The sequence below is a fragment of the Fukomys damarensis genome, unplaced genomic scaffold, assembly GCF_012274545.1.
Source record: "Fukomys damarensis isolate Sample0158 unplaced genomic scaffold, DMR_v1.0_HiC HiC_scaffold_4, whole genome shotgun sequence".
NCBI classification, from domain to species: Eukaryota; Metazoa; Chordata; class Mammalia; order Rodentia; family Bathyergidae; genus Fukomys; species Fukomys damarensis.
The window spans coordinates 19,378,861-19,397,613 of record NW_022900916.1 but is presented as its reverse complement, the minus strand read 5'-3'; the positions used below and the strand labels follow the sequence as shown (position 1 = coordinate 19,397,613).

At 37.3% G+C, this 18,753-nt stretch overlaps 1 protein-coding gene across 1 annotated transcript in view; it reads right to left on the bottom strand.

Annotated features, from left to right (window-relative positions):
• The window catches only part of Bzw2 (basic leucine zipper and W2 domains 2), a 58,680-nt gene that overhangs the window by 25,810 nt on the left and 14,117 nt on the right, over positions 1 to 18,753 (bottom strand). Inside the window, exons 2-5 of the mRNA XM_010643337.3 lie at positions 14,300 to 14,364; positions 7,170 to 7,346; positions 3,477 to 3,580; positions 636 to 701 (exon numbers count right to left, since the gene is read on the bottom strand). Coding sequence (XP_010641639.1) covers positions 636 to 701; positions 3,477 to 3,580; positions 7,170 to 7,346; positions 14,300 to 14,357 — 405 coding nt within the window. The 5' untranslated portion in view covers positions 14,358 to 14,364. The remainder of the gene's footprint in view (positions 1 to 635; positions 702 to 3,476; positions 3,581 to 7,169; positions 7,347 to 14,299; positions 14,365 to 18,753) is intronic.

Below are 18,753 nucleotides of genomic sequence, written 5' to 3'. Positions count from 1 at the left end.
TCTGTTTTTTGAGACAGACTCACTTTTGTAGTTTAGGCTGGGCTTGAATTCACTATGTAAGGCTGGCCTTGAACTGGCGGCAATTCTCCTGCCTTAGCTTCCCGCATGCTGGGATTACAGGCTGACACCACCACATCCTTCACTTAAATTATGGGCATTTATCCTTATCAATTCTTGTGGCTATGTCTCATTCTTACAAGAATGCATAATGTTTGTCCCAATATATGGATAGGCTATACCCATGTCCCACCAATGGACATTTAAGTTATTTCTCACTACTGTTATTAAACCTCTTTAAACATATAGCTTTATGTTATATCTACTGTTCTTGAACATCTAGAATCTCTAGTTTTCATTTTAAGCTCTGTGATATTTAAGATCATAATCTGTAAAACTATTTCTATTAAACAAAGCACTGTCTCACGTTAAATATTAATGAAAAAAAGCCCAGGATAATCACATACTTCTTCCTTTAGTATTTCGCTAATGCTTTATCATACTAAATTATTTATTTAATAAGCTTTCATTTAAAACTCATAACATCCCTAGCACTCCTGGACTATCACTGTGTGTGTGCGTGTGCGTGTGCTCTTCCATCACTTTAATCAGGCAGGCATTACATTTCAATCTGTTACCTTTTTCATTTCATCTTCAAATGCCTTTTCCAAATACTTGTATCTCCTGATGAGTTTATTGAAGACCTAAGCATAAAACAGAAAATATTATGTGAACAACTTAAAAATTCATAGAAGTGTAGAACGTCATCTTCACTACCCAAAGACCTACAATAAGGTGTAAACATATTCATAGAGAGATATAAAAGCTGTAAGCATTTTAAAGGTGTTCCTATGATCTAGGCAAAAATAAAATCAAGACCATCTAAAGGATAAAAAAATTCATTCAAGAAAAGAATGGGTAAAGAAACCAAGAATAATGTTGATAAAAATAAAAATGAATAGGGCTTTTAATGTGTGAGACACAAGACTGAAAATGTTAACTAAAATGTAGGGGTCATAATCACATAGATAGAGACACGCTGGGGAAGAGAACAGTTTCAGTCAGATTATACTCTAATTGGGCGTCAAACATGTTGCTCACAGATAAGCAAAAACCCTAATGGACTAGCAATAAAGATTGCTGGCCTCATCTCCAGGATGTGCTGCTGTGTCAGTTAAATTCAAGGCTGTATGAAAGTGGAATGTTTTTATATAAATGAGCATCTTGTAAATATTATTTTTAATACCTGTGGAAATGCTTTGTGAATATAGTTCCTTTCTCATATCCAAATGAATTATTCCTAACAATTTTTGATGAATTTCTTAATGCAATTAAGATGGAGCCCAGAAGTAAAAAATTAATACTAGCCCTTTATGGGAGAATAATGAAGCAGGCAGGGAACTGATATGAAGTTAAAAAAAAAAAGCATTAAAATCCTACACATTTTATTTTCAACTGACACCAGTACTCACTTGTTTCTTAATGTGGTTATTAATCAGAAAAATAATTATCTTTATCCAAGAATATTATCTAAATATCAACAGGTAAATGTCTACATAAGAGAACAAAAGCCATCATTATTTATCTCCCCTCAAATATCCTTTCTATTTATGTAATCTCTCTCTGCTTGATGGCCTCATTCACCAGGTTTTTCTGTCAATCTGTAAGTATTAAATGATTTTAAAACTCAAGCAAGGTATCAAATTGTTTTCTCTTTCAAATATCCATAATCCAAATGAAAAATAAAATTATTTATAAGAAGAAACCATTCACTTTAGATATAATGAAAAGGCAGACTTCACTATTTTTTTGTTTATAGAAACAGCTGTACTGATTTTTTCTTCTATGTCTTTTCTTTCCTTCAAATGGAATTCAAATAATAATGAATATACCTTGTATCTGTATTAATTTGACCCTGAAAAAATTCTATGCCAAAAGTTAAGAGGCACTATTATTTGGCAAATCTGGAAACAGCTACTAAGTATTCAGATTCACTATCTGAATTTACGAATTGTAATACCTTGTGAACTGCCCGTATCGAATACATGAAAAGATGACTACAACAGTAAAAACATTAGCTTCTGAACCGAGGACATTTATTTCAGTATACTCTTTCTTACAGTCATTATACAGCCCAAGAAACAAAGATTTTTAGAGGACAGATTAGAACCTGGCCCACTTAATTCTATCTACTTAATGTTTTGTACCATTTAAAAGTATTTCCTCTGGGCATGATGGCACACGCCTACAATCCCAGCACTCTGGAAACCGAGGCAGGAGGATCGCTACCAGTCTGAGGCCAACCTGAACTACGTAGTGAGACACTGTCTCAAAAGAAAAATCCCTTAGTTTTTATGTCATGTTTCTTAAATAGGGAAAATAAATCTTTGCTAAAATAGCATGTAATTAAAAATGTCTAAAGTTTAAATTGTTAATGGCTTTGTATCCCAAATTACTTGCCTTCATACACGTTTCCCATTTTAATAATTAAAGAAAAGACATAGTCTCTAGCATCTGAAATTTTATCACTAATCTGTGGTTATTCCCTATGGCCTTTTTTAGTTCATATACGGAAACGAGTATAACAACAAGATTTGTGACCCCAGGGCTTGCTCATAGAATGGTTTAGCTGAGAATAACTGACATTTGAGCACAGGAACAGGCCAACCCTGCTCTAGCTGGCCATACTGCACTTACGCTTATTAGCTTTAAAAGATAATGTCTAATACATTGTTTACATGCAGACTATTTCTAGTCCTGTATTTGGACTAACGACTTCCTTTTTTTTTTTACTAATACATATAAAAGATCTGATTTTAATAAGAATTTCTTTAGTACCAACAAGTTCAAACATGTTTTCATATATGGGGGGGGTCTTTTGAAATGTCTGTATCTGTTCCTGACAGATTGTTTTTCTTTGTAACTTATTGACATGCATTTTTTATTTAATCTAGATATGAACCTTTTACAACATAATACAAATATCCTCTTGCTTTTCTTTTTCATAGCTATATGGTAATCTGTAATACAAATTGCCAAACTTTACTTAGTCTTCTACTGATTTTTTGGTTGTTTTCTTCCTTTGGTACTTCAGCCAATGCTAAATCACTACCACCATATGTGTCATTTCACACATGTGTAAGCACAGCTGCAGGATGAAGTCTTAGAACTAAAACTGCTGAGTCAAAGGGATGTGCAATTATTTTTTTGAAAGACATTACTTTCCCTAAAGAGAGAACCCGTTCACCAACCCACTGGCCATTGCTGTGTGTACCTGGTGCCCTATATCCCTGACAGGTGAGTGGTTAAAAACAGTTTCATGTAGTGTGCAAGCTTACTATCTTATTATGAAAGTAACTGAGTGCCTTTTCATGTTTAAGAGTTATCTAACATCCCTATTATAAAAGTGGGCTATAGAGTTTTGTTCTCCTCAGTCCTGTTCAAATGCTTCCCTTCTAGCACAATGGCAACCTCTCTACCTGAGCATAATTTCGGATGGTTTCGTGATCTTCATTTGCTGAAAACACACAGTGGTTGGTCATCTTGGTCTTGTCACCATCATCTATGCGTGTTCCTCCAGGGGCTGAAAAGAGAAAATTACATTTAGTGCAGGAGCCAAATTAGAAAAGCATTTGCAAAACACAGCAATTTCCACATCAAGGAAAACAATAAAAGACTTGAACGAGGAGTCCTTAAATTCCTTAGAATATTCCTTTGCCAATATATACACATTGCTGTGGACCGATGTTTCCAATACAAACTGGCATGCCAACCACAGCATATAACATTGCTCCATATTCTTACATTCTCCTGATCCTATCATTATGAATCTGGTTACTTCCAAAGTGTATCTTTAACCAGGGGATCTAAACAGCACCATTATTCAGTAAATTTAATTCAATCAATCTCAACATAATTCCTATATTACTCATGTTAGGACAGTTTTTCAGGCTTGATAATGCTTTGTCAGATTCTGCTTCACCCAACTATGGGATTGGCGAGATCTGACTCTGGTAGATCTCACTGGCTTCTACTTGAGAAGGTGCTAAAACTGCTCCTTCTTCACTAACCCAGTTATCTATGCACTGTGGAACAGCATATTCTCTGCCACTCTGCCATTTGTATTTGATCATCCAACAGCTGTATTGTAGCTAGGAGAGTATTTTACTCATCCTTATCTTTCTTCCTCATGGACTAAATTGACTAGAACAAAGGATGCCTTTTTCTCTACAATTTAATTTTCCACAGTCAAAGGCTTCACTTCTAGGTTTTCAATGCTGGTCTTTGTAAGCACTGACTGATTAGAAGGGCAGAATCAGAACATAAGGTAATTTGTTATCTGATTTTATTCCATTATAGTTAGGGTAGAAGTTCTGAGCAGGTCAAGTTAGAGTAGCATCTTTCATATGCCTAACAAGTATTTGTAGCATACATATGCTAGTGACTGTGCCTAGACACCAAGGATATAACAATGATCAAAGTTGAAAAGGCAAAAGTTATCTGCTCACAATTCTATTTATTTGTAAATTTGAGTTTCTTTTTCTTTTGTTTTTTTGTTTTTTGTTTTTTATTTTTTGAGACAGGGTCTCCCTATGTAGTTGAGACTGACCTGGAACTCATTGTGTAGCCCAGGTTGGTCTCGAACTCATAGTGATCCTCCTGCCTCAGCCTCCTGAGTGCTGGGATTACAGGCGTGCATCACCACGCCCGGCTTGAGTTTCTTGATTTAACTTGTGATGTCAAATTTTCAGATGAAAAAGGCTCTATATAGCTAACTTTGTTGCATACAGAAGCAAATGAGAATTCAACTGAGTTACGCTTTCCTTAGGCATGACATCCTTTATGGGCTTCAGGCTCTAGCAGTTTTGGAAATAAATTAGTTTTTAGAGAAGTCAGTTCCTTCAGGAGTCTATTTTCATTCAATTAAGTCATGCATGAGATTTAATTAGCCCCCTTTAATGGACACACCACCCGGAACAAAATTTTAAGATGATGATCTTCGAAAAACTCTGGGTAATTACTCATATCTGATAAAAGTTACATAACTGCAAAGTGTTATTTTGAAAGTGTAGTCTGTTCTTTTAAAAGGTAAGTTTTAAAATTTACATTCTTTTTCACATCAAACACTTATTATATATGTATTAATAGTACTGTCATAACTTCCATTTAAATTATTTTTTCCTGATATTGGAACTAAGGATTAATTGCCATTTCTAAATGGCAACTTTTCTTAAGGCTGAAGTGAAAGCTAAAATATTTCTTGTAGTTAATATACCCAGGAGAAAACTGAAAGACTAATACAGTTGTTGTTGATTCAAGAACAATTAAGAGAAGATAAATGTTTTGTAGGTATATATATAAAAAAAAACCTCCTACATATTTGATAATTAAACAAAGTGTTTATATTAAAAGAATACACCTGGCTGGCTTCATGAATTACATCATAAACCTGGACTCAGTGGGCATCTTGGGTTGTACAGACTGCGCTAAGTAAGTTGTGCCAAACAGATCACTCTACCTTCTTCGTGGAAAAGTGAGGAATGAAACCTGGGCTGCAGAAATTAATCTGCAGATCACAGCAAATAAAGCCCTGAGATCATCTGTGCAAGATGTACATATAATTTACCACATACTGGGGAGTGAGTCAAGTCCAGTGGCATCCAGAGAAGTACAAGGGGGCCTAGAGGTCTGGTGAGAGGGAAGAAAATACAACAGCTCAAGAAGGACAGAAGGGTCAACAGGGCTGCCCGCAGGTCACTGTCCCTGAAAACACTGCATATGGCTTTTGCACTTGACCTGGAATTATGTAGAATGGCGGGGAGTGATCTGTATCAACAGTAACAACAGCAATTCAGTATGTAATGAAAATCAGGGAACAGGGGCTTGGTACCAAAGGGGACCATGTACCCCAAAAGAAGGAACGATGGTTATGGCAAAGAGGGCCAAGGTTTTGTGCAGCTTGTTCACTGCAGGAATTGCGCCATTAAGAAGTCCCTCCTCCAGACACAGAAGAAGCCACACCCATCAGGGTACTTCTGAAGCCAGCGTCTTCGCTATTTTTGGGCTTCCCAAGCTCTATGTGAGATGCAGTATTGTGTGAGTTGGACCATGCACAAGTGGTCAGAACTCCACCCCAGAAGCCTCGAGGTAGAAAACACCCTCAACCCCAATCTGGACCCTGGTGCTGGCCCTCAACTTCCACTGAAGCCCGTACAAGGAGCTAAGGCCTATAGACTAGGGAAAAACTAACTTGGCAGGGGGGTCTAGCCATATCTGGACTGTGTTAATTGTGCTTTGTGCAGCAGAGCAGGAAGCACACCCGGGCCCCACTCCCATGTCTTTGTAACAATCAAAATGTTCCCATGCATTTGCAAAGGTCCCTCAAACAATTGAAAATTGCAGGCCTACGAAAATCTGCCACTCCTAGTGATTTATGGCTGCCATAGAAACTAATCATTAACAACTAAGATCTAAGAATGTCCAGGACAGGAAAAACGGGCGGTTATGATAGCTATCAAACATTTGGAAGAGCTGTTTAATTCACTTAACTAGTATTCTGAAGCCTTTTTCCTGAACGCCTCTGCTCTGTAATATACAACCTTTATTTTGCTTTCACCAACCTATAACAATTACCAATCTTCTATCTTTTTTATTTCTTCCATATACAGCATTCACAATTTAAAGGATTTTTTAAAAAACTAGGCGTAATCTATATTTCTTAGATAGTTTGCTATTTATGGGTGAAATGACATTGACAAAACATTGGAAGCTGGGGTGAGGTTCAAAAGAAAAGCTGCCATGTGTCATTTGGGCTCGGTAAAGCACACCGAAGGACCTAGAAGACACACTCTTCCCCAGAATTACCACTTTTATGGCCCTTCTACAAACCTTTAAGGATTAGGAGCAGCAGGGCCAGCGGCTTTTAGTTAGAGCAAAGTGGAAGCTGTACTGTAACATCAGCAGAAACCCTCCAATTCTGTCTTTATGAACCAGGAAACATTTTAAACCTACGTTAATACCATTCCACACTGTGACTGAGGTACAATCTGTAGGCTACTATTTGAATATTTAAATCAACTCTAATAAATGGAAACTTATAAAGATTCTAACTCACAAGGAAGCACAATGATAGAATCGAGATATTCAAGAAGATGCTACAATGCACGGCTTACCCAGCATACTGCCAGCCACCAGGATGTCAAAGAGGGTGTCCGCATAGCGACGATAATCTAATCTTGAGCCCGTGGAGTCCAGAAATTTGGCTACAGCTTCAAGGTCATCACCAGCTTCATTAAGCCCCTGGACGAGTGTATCCCTGAAGACTGTGGGTTCGAATTTCTCTTTTTCATCTAAAATTTTTAAAAAATCATAAGATTATTCCTTTATGTGTACAGTACGCTCCCCAAAGAGACTGACCATACGTTCCCTTTGTTCACAGTTGTTTACCTGATAGTGATTATTCAGAACTTGAAGGACAGTTTAAATTTTTCTATCAGATTTCCATGTTCTAGAACATCTTGTTTAAACATTTACCCAAGCAATAATATATGCCCGCTCAAAAAGGCCACAGAAATTGTTTGATTCTCTAGCTCATAAATAATAAAATTAATGGCTATTCGTTTATGCCATTTGCAGGTTAGGTCAATGTAAATTACTAACTCTAACCATCCGAGAAAAAACAGTGTAACAAGAAACTTAAAATACTGTTTCATTCAAGATTGAGAAAGAAAATTACCAGAAAATCACCAAAAAATATAGGAAAAAACCAAACAAACCTTAAGCAAGTATTTACAGGGAGGAAATAAGGAGGACTACCTGTATTATAAGATAAATAATGCTACAGAGTACACAAATACTTAGTAGGATACAGTATGAACTCCATACGCATGTTTATGATCTTGGAGCAAAGTCTCACTAGCTCTGTCTTCCTGGCCCCCTGACATTCTTACACAACACTGAGGATTCCAAAGGGCTCTTTGTTCATGGAGGTTATACCCATGGTTACTTATTTTACTAGATTTTCAACTAGAAATTTTTAGAATATTTATTAATCATTTTAATGCCTGGCTTAATTGGTAGACAGAGGGGTTCTTACATCCACCACATTCAGTCTAGCGCAACAGCAGATCCTAAAGACTGGAAGATCCCCTGGGAAACTCATGGAATATGCAAGAGGTAAAAAATATCTTAGGATTATTCTAAAAATGGTTCTAACTTGGGGGATCTCTTGAGAGGGCCCCAGAGGACTTAAGGGAATATACATGCTACAGAGCCTTTTATCCTCAAGAAACACTGATAAAACAAATACAGAGCAATCCCAAAGGTGCACGTTAAAGGCGGAAGTGAAGTGCTCCAGTGAGAGAAGTGGCTCAGTGTGTGGTGAGGTCAGGACTGGGCGGAGTTCTGGTCTCACTTCCGGAGACACAGTTCTTCATGCGGGAAGCTGACTCGGACCCAGAAGCTGAGAGGACGAGGAGAAAGGGGCGAAGAAGGAGGAACAAGCACCATGAAAAACTTCATGAATAAATGGGAGTCCTTGGAAATAAAAAAAAAAGAAAGAAAGAAAAACTAAAAAACTCAATGAAACAGCTGAAAGAGAAAGATGAGACTCCGTTAGAAATTTGAAAAAGGTCAAAGACCTAGGAAATAAGAACAGAAAGAAAAAAGGCAGACCAGTTAAATATCCAAATGAAAAGTATGGCAAAAAAGATAGAATTTCTAGTTGTCTTAAGCATTTTTAAAAAGTTGCACAGAACTGAAAAATGTCCAAATAAAAGGCTGCCTGAGCACTCAGCACACTGACTAAAGTGGGCACGCACTGCATTAATTACACTCATCGTCATATACTTCAGGAGACAGGGCACAAAACAGCTAGCTGAATTTTCTGGGATAAATAAAGCAAAATCAGAGAGCAACAACAAAAGTTACACACAATATCAAGAAACAAAATGACATGAATTGCTCAATAGTTCACAAAATACCACAAAGCATAAGATCAAAGTTATGAAGAAAACAATTTCTAACCCAGAATCCTAGTGTTTGGCCAAACCATTAATCAAGAGTAAGAGCAAAGTTCACATATAGTGAAATATTCAAAGCCTCAAAAATGGAGAATAACTAAGGAATAAGCCAAGAGATCCTAGAAAAAAGAAAAGGAATCATGTAAAAGGTGAACAGCACTCTTGTGGGAAAGGGTGAAAGGGCATTTCAGGCATTCCAAGTTGACAGCTCTACAGCTGGCTTAGACAGTAACCTGACCAGGAGAGAATTCTTACTACATAATATAATGTGATAGGATGGAAGAATTCCTTCAATAAACTACCACCGCTAAAGCCCCTAAAATGCTTCACATTAAAAGATACACAAGAAAGGAAAAGGCTGACTCATTTTGAGGCAGAGGAAACTAAGCCAAAAGAAGATAATTATTAAATTTATTTAATACAGTAATAATGAAATTTCAGAAAAAGAAAAATAATTGAGTATCAGTTTAGCTGTGACTAGCATGTGCAAGGTCATAATAACATAAGCCCTAAGCAGTGGTCTAGCTGCAGTTACTATGGAACGAAAGGACAGAGTGGCAGGGCACAAGGTATACAAGAGAGTGTGGGCAGTGAAAGAGAGCTGACGCCTCAATTTCTCCCGTAGGAAGTGAGTAAAGCCTCCCAGAAAAGCCAAGAGACAGCCACAGAAGAATGCTCTTTGGCAGCATGAATATAAAAGTCAAAGGCAGCAGTTAGAAGAGCTGAAAGAGTTCCTCTGGAAGTAGACAGTGATGTTGTTATAACATGTCTTACAGAGCTGTTTTACTCTTAAACCATGTGCTTGCATAATTTTGATAAAATTAAAAGTACATTTAAAAACCAAACTGTCTCGTTTGTACAGACTGACTGCCTGGGGTTGTCTAACAGAAGGGATGGGTTATAAGGTGGTTAACACCACTTACATCAGCCCCCCACCCAGAGAAGAATGGCATTCCCAGTACCAGCTGGGAGTCACAGGGCGTGAGACGCTATAAAGACACACATAAATTAACTGGAACAATATTTGTCATACACAAGAGATAGAAGGGCCTTTTGATGCCATAAGGAAAACACTATGCAGCCAAAGACATGCTAATGTTGACAGCAGAAAAAAGATAATTAGGGTCTTGTTGTGAGAGGGGGAAGGGAAATAGATAAGAACTCAGGCAGAATGTATTCTTCGGGCTGGAGGAGGGGTAAGTGTATCTCTAAGCAAGAGGAACACACTGGCAAGCAGCGATAACTTCTCCCTGATTCAGGATCTGGCCAAAGGGGAATTCTTCCTCCTGGGAGAAAGATTTTTTTTTTTCCTTTTCTATGAGAATACAGGAAGTGAAAAGATCACAGGCTGTTTATTAAATCTTGCTACCAGCTCCCAAGGTCAACCCAGGCCATCCCCACCAACATACTCCAAGTCTGAATGTTACTGTGAGTGATAGATCAGATTCTGATGATTTGGAAATTATGAATTGAGGCAATAGGGCTTTAAGTAGGGTAAATAAGAAAAAGAAAACAACACAGGCTATATTGAGAGTCTCTATCAAAGACTTTGTTTTAAATTTGTGACAAATTTAAAAACTTGTGATTCTATAAAGGCCTTCACCCTCCCATTATAATGTTCCAAAACAATTGCCAAAGAATAGGAAAAGTTAAAGAAAACATATGGCCAAGGATACTTCAACAGTGAGCAATAAAGCATTATGTCAAAATGATCACTTAGGGCAGGGGATTTAGCTAGTGGTTCTGCTGCCTGTCTCCCAAGTGCAAGGACCCGAGTGTGAGCCCCCGTACCCAAAACACACACACACACACACACACACACACACACACACACACACACACACAAGAGAAAGAAAAAGAAAAAAAATGATCACTTATATATTGGCTATCTTAGAAGATATTGACTGCATCACAGAACTAGTATTCTTTTGTATGCTGAAAACAAAACCCCACCCTGTGAAGACAGTCTCTATCAAGAGGAAAAGAAAACCACTACACAAGAAAATGGCAAGAACACTAATGGAGGTCTGGGAATCAAGACATTTTTACCCAAAGATTCCTTTCCATCTGGAGCAACAGTGTACCATGCAGTTTGTGTTTCATTTGAGAAAGGACTAGCAGAAATACTTAGAAACTCCAAACAAAAACTCACCATTGCCTCCTTTCACGAACCTTTTTCCTTTGAAGTAGAAACTATATAATTAGGGCCTGAAACTTATACTACCAGTGATTCACAAATACGACACCAAGAGTTAGTCATAATAGCCCTTGTAGAGAAACAGGCTTATGCTTGACACTCAAATATGCCTGTAGGTTATCTAATTACATTGCTTACTGCACAAACTATAGCAACTGGTAAATATAGCATTTGCCCAACTTGTTAATGAATTGATGAATTACATGGCCTATAACTTTTCCTGAAGGTTATTAAGTGATAGTAAGAAGTAGCATGTATTTTCTAATTATGTACACTACTTGTATATGTATATTTCAAGGTTTAAATACTAACACCACTTATGGTAAATCTTTTTCGCTTTGTTTTGTTTTGCAGGGCCGTGGATTGAATCCAGAGCCTCATGCATACCAGGCAAGAGCTTTATCGTAAGCCTCACCCCCAGTCCAGTAAATCTAATAGTGATGTAAAATGAACAGCCCAAAGCTCAAGTCTCAGGGAGAAATCTGAATACATGGTTCCTTCAAGTACCTACAATATGTTCACTTTTTTTCCTCTCCTATTTTCACTAATTTTATCCAGTTTCCTTAAACAAGCAAATGTTGGCAGCAGAAAAAATATATGTAATAGGGTCTTGTTGTATAGGGGGGATGATAAGAACTCTAAAGAGATATATTCTGTGAGCTGAAGAAGGGGGTAACTATCCCTAAGAAGAACCAACTGGCAAAAGCAACTTCACCCTCAACTCTGATGCTGGATCTGGTCACCGAAAGGTAATTCTTCCTCCGAAGAATAAGACATTTTCTAGAATATAGGACCTGAAAAGACCACAGGCTATTTACTAAGTCTTGCACCAGCTTCCAAAAACAGTCAGGGCCCATCCCACCAACACTACAAGTTTGGATGTTGTACCAGGAACTCCAGTTCAGTTATTCTAATTAGTAAAGCATGGTAACAGCTGAGGGGATAAATTTCATCCTTTCAGGTTCCCACAAGCCACACTAGAAAACATAACTCTGGAAAACATACATGATGAGAAAGATATATAGTATTTCATAAAGGAAAAGAGGGTCTGAATGGGGTTCCATATGATTTCTAAGGGAACAATTTCAAAGTGGAGACAGATCTTCAGAAGATAGTTTAGCAAAGGACTGAGATAGCTCTGTACTTTTCTTCTCCCTTATCTCACAAAACTGCTAACTATTTATTTGAAATCAGCCCTATCATAATGGCAAAGCAAAGCCAAAGCATGGTAAGTCATCAGGAGGCAATCTGAAGTTGCCATAATTTTTTTTCCCAGTCAGCAGTTTGGCAAAAAATGGCTCAAATGTGCTTAAATCCCCATCTGACCTGAGTTATATAAATCCAGATCTACTGACAAATAATATGTATTTCTCAGGAGCTTTCCTTCAGTGCTCTCAGGACATAAGCATGATGAGCAAACGAATCAGAGGCACACCTGTGCAGAATTAGAAAATCCTTCCGGTTCCACACTGATGGCTGCTGGGAAGGCCCGTTTACTTGTGGAATCTCGTCCGCTCTTGTGTAATACAATCCTGGGCTGCCTTGGCTCGTGAGCTCAGTGAATCAGCATCACCCTCATCAAACTGCTTGAGCTAGAGATCCAGGGCTGAGATTAGCACATTCCCTCTGCAGGCAGGCAATGAATGGCAAACCTCTGCGCCTCCCAGTCAGGCATATATGAACTAGTATCACATTCCCCAGGCCCGCGTTCACTTCCCCGGAACAAGGTTATGGTTCAATCTCGGTGATTCCTTTCAAAATCATTTATGCGATTTTTTTCTTTAAAAAGACTTAAACAGTGAGACAATAAATACACGCTAGTTAGCAGCTTATATTGATATCTGCTTCCTGAGGAGAAGCACACATTTTCTACGATTGAGACAAGGACAAAATAGAAGGAGGTGGCTCAGGCTATCCTTGTAATCATGATGAGACTTACTGCTGTCCAGTGACTCCTGCAAGCTCTCATATCCATATAATCAACTGCATTGGGACTTCCAGTCTTCCTAGCTGACTATACTTGCTACCTGAGTGGACATAGCCCTGCAAGAGAACCGGGGCTGGTCGCGCCAGCGGAGTACAAAGTGGGTTACCCGCTGAGACAACTTGGCACTCAAAGATCATTTGCCTAAACAAGATATTTTCTTATATTTTTTTAACCATTCTCAAAGTCAGTTAACAATTCATCTCATGTTTCCTCTTTGAAAGAGTTTCCTTATGAAGTTTCAGTTTGACTACTTTTACATATAAGAATATAATTGCAAAACTATAAATATATAATTTTGTTTTGTTTTGTTTTTTGAGACAGGGTCTCACGATGTAATTGAGACTGACCTGGACCTCACTGTGTAGCCCAGGCTGGTCTCGAACTCACAGCGATTCTCCTGCCTCAGTCTAATATATAGTATTTTCATATATTCCATACCAGTTATGCAGAACTATTTATTTTTGCAACACTATGTAATTGTATAAAACTAAATATAAAATCATATTTAAAATATTACTCATGCAAAAAGGATGGTAAAATACATATCTAAAAAAGATAAGTCACTCACATAAATAGAAGTTTTACCAACCACCATCTCAGTGTCTACTACTACTACTCTACCCACAATAAAAGACACATGAAAATATTATGGATTTTAAGGGTATAAAGGTCAGAAGATTTAACTTGGCTTTCTAAGTTCTGAGAAAAAAAACTCTTCAGTACCTCTCTTCCTAACTTATTCTACAGTATGATCATCTTTGCCATCAACAAAGAAACAAAGACAATGAAGGAAGACAAAACTCAAATACAAATGTTGAAGTCAAGAACTGCAAAGCTTATCAATTATTTTAATTTTATAAAAGATATATAATATATCCCAGACAAGCAGAATGACTTATCTATCAAAGACCTAAGGAACTGGCTTATTCTATGGTTTGAGTGGAACTGGAATTCTATGGTTTGACTTCAGATTCTACATTTGGATCTCACAGGAATAGAATTTGTGAGGTTGAGTAGAAGTACAGATGGCTGCAATTCTTATCTTTCAACCTTAAACATTAACTTTATCTATAAACATAAATACAGAACCCAACCTACCCCTTTTCCGAGTTTTGAACCGCTGGCCTGTTAGCACTGGCTTCTGATGCTTATTCATAAAATTTCTGAAAAAGAAAAAGAAAATAAACATTAAGTATTTTAAAATAATTACTTCATATAAATATAGAACTATCAGTGTATGTTTAAATTCAAACACATACGAAAATACTTTTTTAACTACTGAACTAGCAAAAACATTAAAGTGCTGGCAAAGGACAGACATTAACTTTGGCAGAGGCTGGACTCCATGTAATACGTTCTGGGGAACATATGGAGAAAATCTATAAATACTCACATGGATATAACCTGTGGCTCAGCAATTCCTGTACTAGGCATCAATCCTACAGTTAAACCCAAGGAGGATGCAAATATATATCTATTTGTAAAAGGGTTTAACTGTAGCATTACTGGACTCATGAACAAAATGGAAAGTTAAATTGCCCATAAATGTGAGTCTGGGTAAATAAGCTGTCATTTAGCTACTGCCGGGAACATCATGCAGCCTTGTAAACAGATGAATCAGAAAATGTGCTGCACTTCTTACCTTGGCTCCATTTCAAGATATATACATAGAAGACACCCCTTTTCCATCACTCATTGCATTCCAGCCACACTGCCCTTCTCACTTTGCTTCTGACAGAGCGTATGAGGTCTAGTTTTGAGGCTCTGTGCCTGTCTCTCTTTCCGGAAGGCATCCCTAGCCTTCCATGGCTCATGGCTCATTTCCTGCATTTATTCAAAGGCCTCCTTTTCAGAGAGGCCTCTGGACCATTCTGACAAAAGTGGATCCTTGTCACTTTTTCTTCTTACCTAGCTTTATTTTTTTCAGGATCCTTTGTACCTTCCTGCCATTCTACTATTATCTGTTTCTCTATGGTTACTTTCTCTCATGAGAGCCACCTCAGTGAGGGTAACCTCAATAAGGTTTTATGCAGTACTATGTCTTTCATACCTAAAAACTGGATGGACATGGAAGGCATTTATAAAATACTCATCAAATAAGCTGTTCTACTGATATGGAAGGGTGTTCAAGGCTTTCCTTTCCTTTGTAGGCAAAGAAGCAACTAGCTAGAAGAGTGTAAACCATAACTTTACTGGCTAAACAGGAGTAAAATAATATACACAAGTAAAACTTAAGGCTAACAATATGCAGAATTTGCTCCATAAGATGTCTTAACAATTGAGAATAAGGCAGTATGAAGTGTAGTATATAGCAAGACCATGTCTCAAAAAATCAAAGGGAAACTAATTACAAATAAAGTAGCAAAACACAATTTAACATTTGAGCTGAAGGAATTCTTATCAGTTTTATAAAGTAAAATGAACTCGCACATTACTTTGAGACCAATAGGTAACTAAGCTAGAATCAACTTGAAGGAGCCTAGTGGAAGACATAAAATCCAAATACCTCTAATACAATGTGAGAGTTAAACAATAGCCGTATCAGCAGAGTAAAGGTACAGAAAGCGATTTTTAATTTTAATTTGTTCTTTGTACATGTGGCAACAGGTACATTTTGAAATAGTTACAAATGCTATAAACTCATCAATGTAATCTCATTTCATTGATAGATGTTGGAAACAGAGCTTCTAATACATCATTTATACTCACGACAAAACTCATTCAGAAAGTTCCCCATTGGGGTTTCCATCATTAACTCTGGATGGGCAAACATTTAAGTGGTGCAAAAGTGATGACATTGTATGTTTCCCTCACCTCCCAAACTGGACAAGTACTGTTCTAAACACATGCTTATTTTAAGGAAAAAATGAAACTGAACAAAAAACTTGTTAAAAGAGTTTAAGGCTTCACTCTGAAACTTAAAAAAAAAAAGTTCAAATAGCTTAAAATATCTTTAGCGGGTGAACATGCAAGCAGTTACTCTACAGATGTTTTTATTTTGCAACTTAAAAAACATTAGTGTGAACCTTCTTTAAAACTTCTTTTTGCACTGAAATACAAACTCATGGAATTCCTGATTAAATTTTATCTTTGCACCTTTTTCTAATGCTGGAAAATTGCCATAAATATACATCATGAGAGAACTACTGTGTTTCTAACCCTTGGCTTTTTGAAACATAGAAGTTTTTCTTCATAGCTCAGTTTTAGAGGCTTACTCTCCATACCCTCAACATATTCTCTGTGGAGGACGCAAAGATCTTAACATACACACCAGCGATATGTAAAGCAAAATAAAAAAACTCACGCAGGTAGTGAAAGACCGAAGATAACTGTGTTCACTAAGTATCTATCTCTCAGCTGTTACTATTTTGGGGCAGAGGCATGGCATCCCTCTAAATTTAGCTCTGGGCTGCACTGTGATCTGCTCCAGTGAGGGTCAGCCTTTATAAGGTCCTCATTGAGCACATACAAAAGCCTGGCCCAGACAAGCTGGGGCACTTGTAATAATAATAATAATAATAAAAAAAGTGAGAGCTCAAGCCTCAGAAAATAACAGAGAGTAACAAAGGCACTTCTGATAGGACAAAGTCAAAAGTTTATGTTTATTACATCCCATACAACTTGACATCAACTAACTAAAAATATGACAGTTAAAAAAAAAAGAGTTTAATAGAATCCTCAAAGATAAATTCATCTGAGGAACAATGTATACATCATGATCTGGCTTCCATTAAGTCAGATCAAGTGTAAGTCAAACAGACAATAAAATCTCCTGTCCCAACAAAATGCAACAGCTCTATGGTTTGAAACAGTATAAAATTCACATATAAAATGGCAAACAAAATGGTTTTCAGCATGTCATATAAGAAACTATATTTCTGGGTTATCTCAGAAGATAAAGGAGCAACAGAAAAATAATTAATGGATCAAAAATTTGGAAACTAGTTATTAATGAATTAAACACTTGAAGAAAAAACTCCTGTTCGAATCTAAACTGAAAGGTTTGAAGAGACAGTTTTGGGTCTGCTATGCTGTATGTGTCACCTACCTGACTCTATAACAGGACTGTCCCCCTGCTCAGCAAATCCCATCCCTTAACTCCCAGACTCAGGGCTCAGGGGTGGCAAGGGGCAGCAGCAAGCACAGATCTTGTGGCACTAAACTGCTAGCTGCCCAGCCCATTGTAAGGGACAGGCACCCTGAATGCTGACTGTTAAAACAGTCTTGCCTGGTGTTCTTCTCTCTTTAATTCTATTTTAGAAAGTAGCTGATGAGAGGAGGATTTAATCTTCCAACTATCTGATAAAGAAGTGATTATTTTTAACTATTTAACACAAAGTTTTGGTCTGATACTCTTTTGTGTATTAAAGATTGAACCCAGTTCTCACTGAGCTACATACTCAGCCCTTTTTCCTTATCTTTTCTTTTTCTTAGTCACTAGGTTGCCCAGGCTGGGCTTGAACTTGTGATCCTCCTGTCTCAGCCTCTCAGAGTGGTAGGATCACAGGCGTATGCCATCTGCCTATACTATGCCCTGCTTATACTGTTTTTGACTGGTTTTCTTTAAACTAGGAAAATCTGTCTTGTAAAGATAGACCATACCATTAACATAAGCTATGCATACAATAATTGTGCTAGTCATACAATCTCAACCTTCTGACATGTACACTTCAAAGCAAGGGTCACGATAAAAGGACAGAGAAAGCATTTTAAACTCTGTGGGCTACATGGTTTGTTCTAACTAGGCAGTTCTGCTGTAAACAGTTGAAAGCAGCCACAAACTATATGCAAACATATGGCCACGGCTGCATTCCAATAAAATTTCACCAGCAAAACAGATAGTAGCCCTGATTGGGCTCAGCTCAGTTTGTGAACCATATTCAAGGCCAGTGGTGGTGAACCTATGGCATGCTTGCCGCAGCAGGCTGTTTGTATCATTGAAAGCTCTAAAGGTTCTAGGCAGTGTATCCAACAGAACCATTTGTGATAATGGAACCATTCATTCTACATTACAATCATACCCTCTATTATTACATTATCATACTGTGGTAAACATACTGTCCAAGGTGCTCACTGGACACACTGGCTATTGTGGTATGACTAAGGAAGGGATGTTTAATTTTATTTCATTTTTATTGATTAAATTTTAAATTGAAATAGTCTATGTGACTAACAGCTACTCTGTTGGGTAACGCAGTTCTAAGGCAACCCTTACAGCTAAAAATACAAAGGCTTAAAAAATGTGAAAACACAAAGAATAGGAATTTCTGATTAATATATTTCAAATAAAGTAGCACTAAGGATCATTTTGCCATGGGTACAGTGGACAAGAAAAAAAATTCATCACACTGCAAAGAAACCTGTGTATTTAGTCAATACTCTTTAAGACTTTAGAAGAAAAGGATTTCAGAATCTAAAAAGTATAAAGTAATAACATCACTCCCAAAGGAGAAAATGTTTCATAAAGGTAAAAAAAAACACCAAAACACAACTCCATAAAACTGAGGTATCTCATGAAGTTCTTTGTGTTGAGTAACAAGAGTCTAAGAATC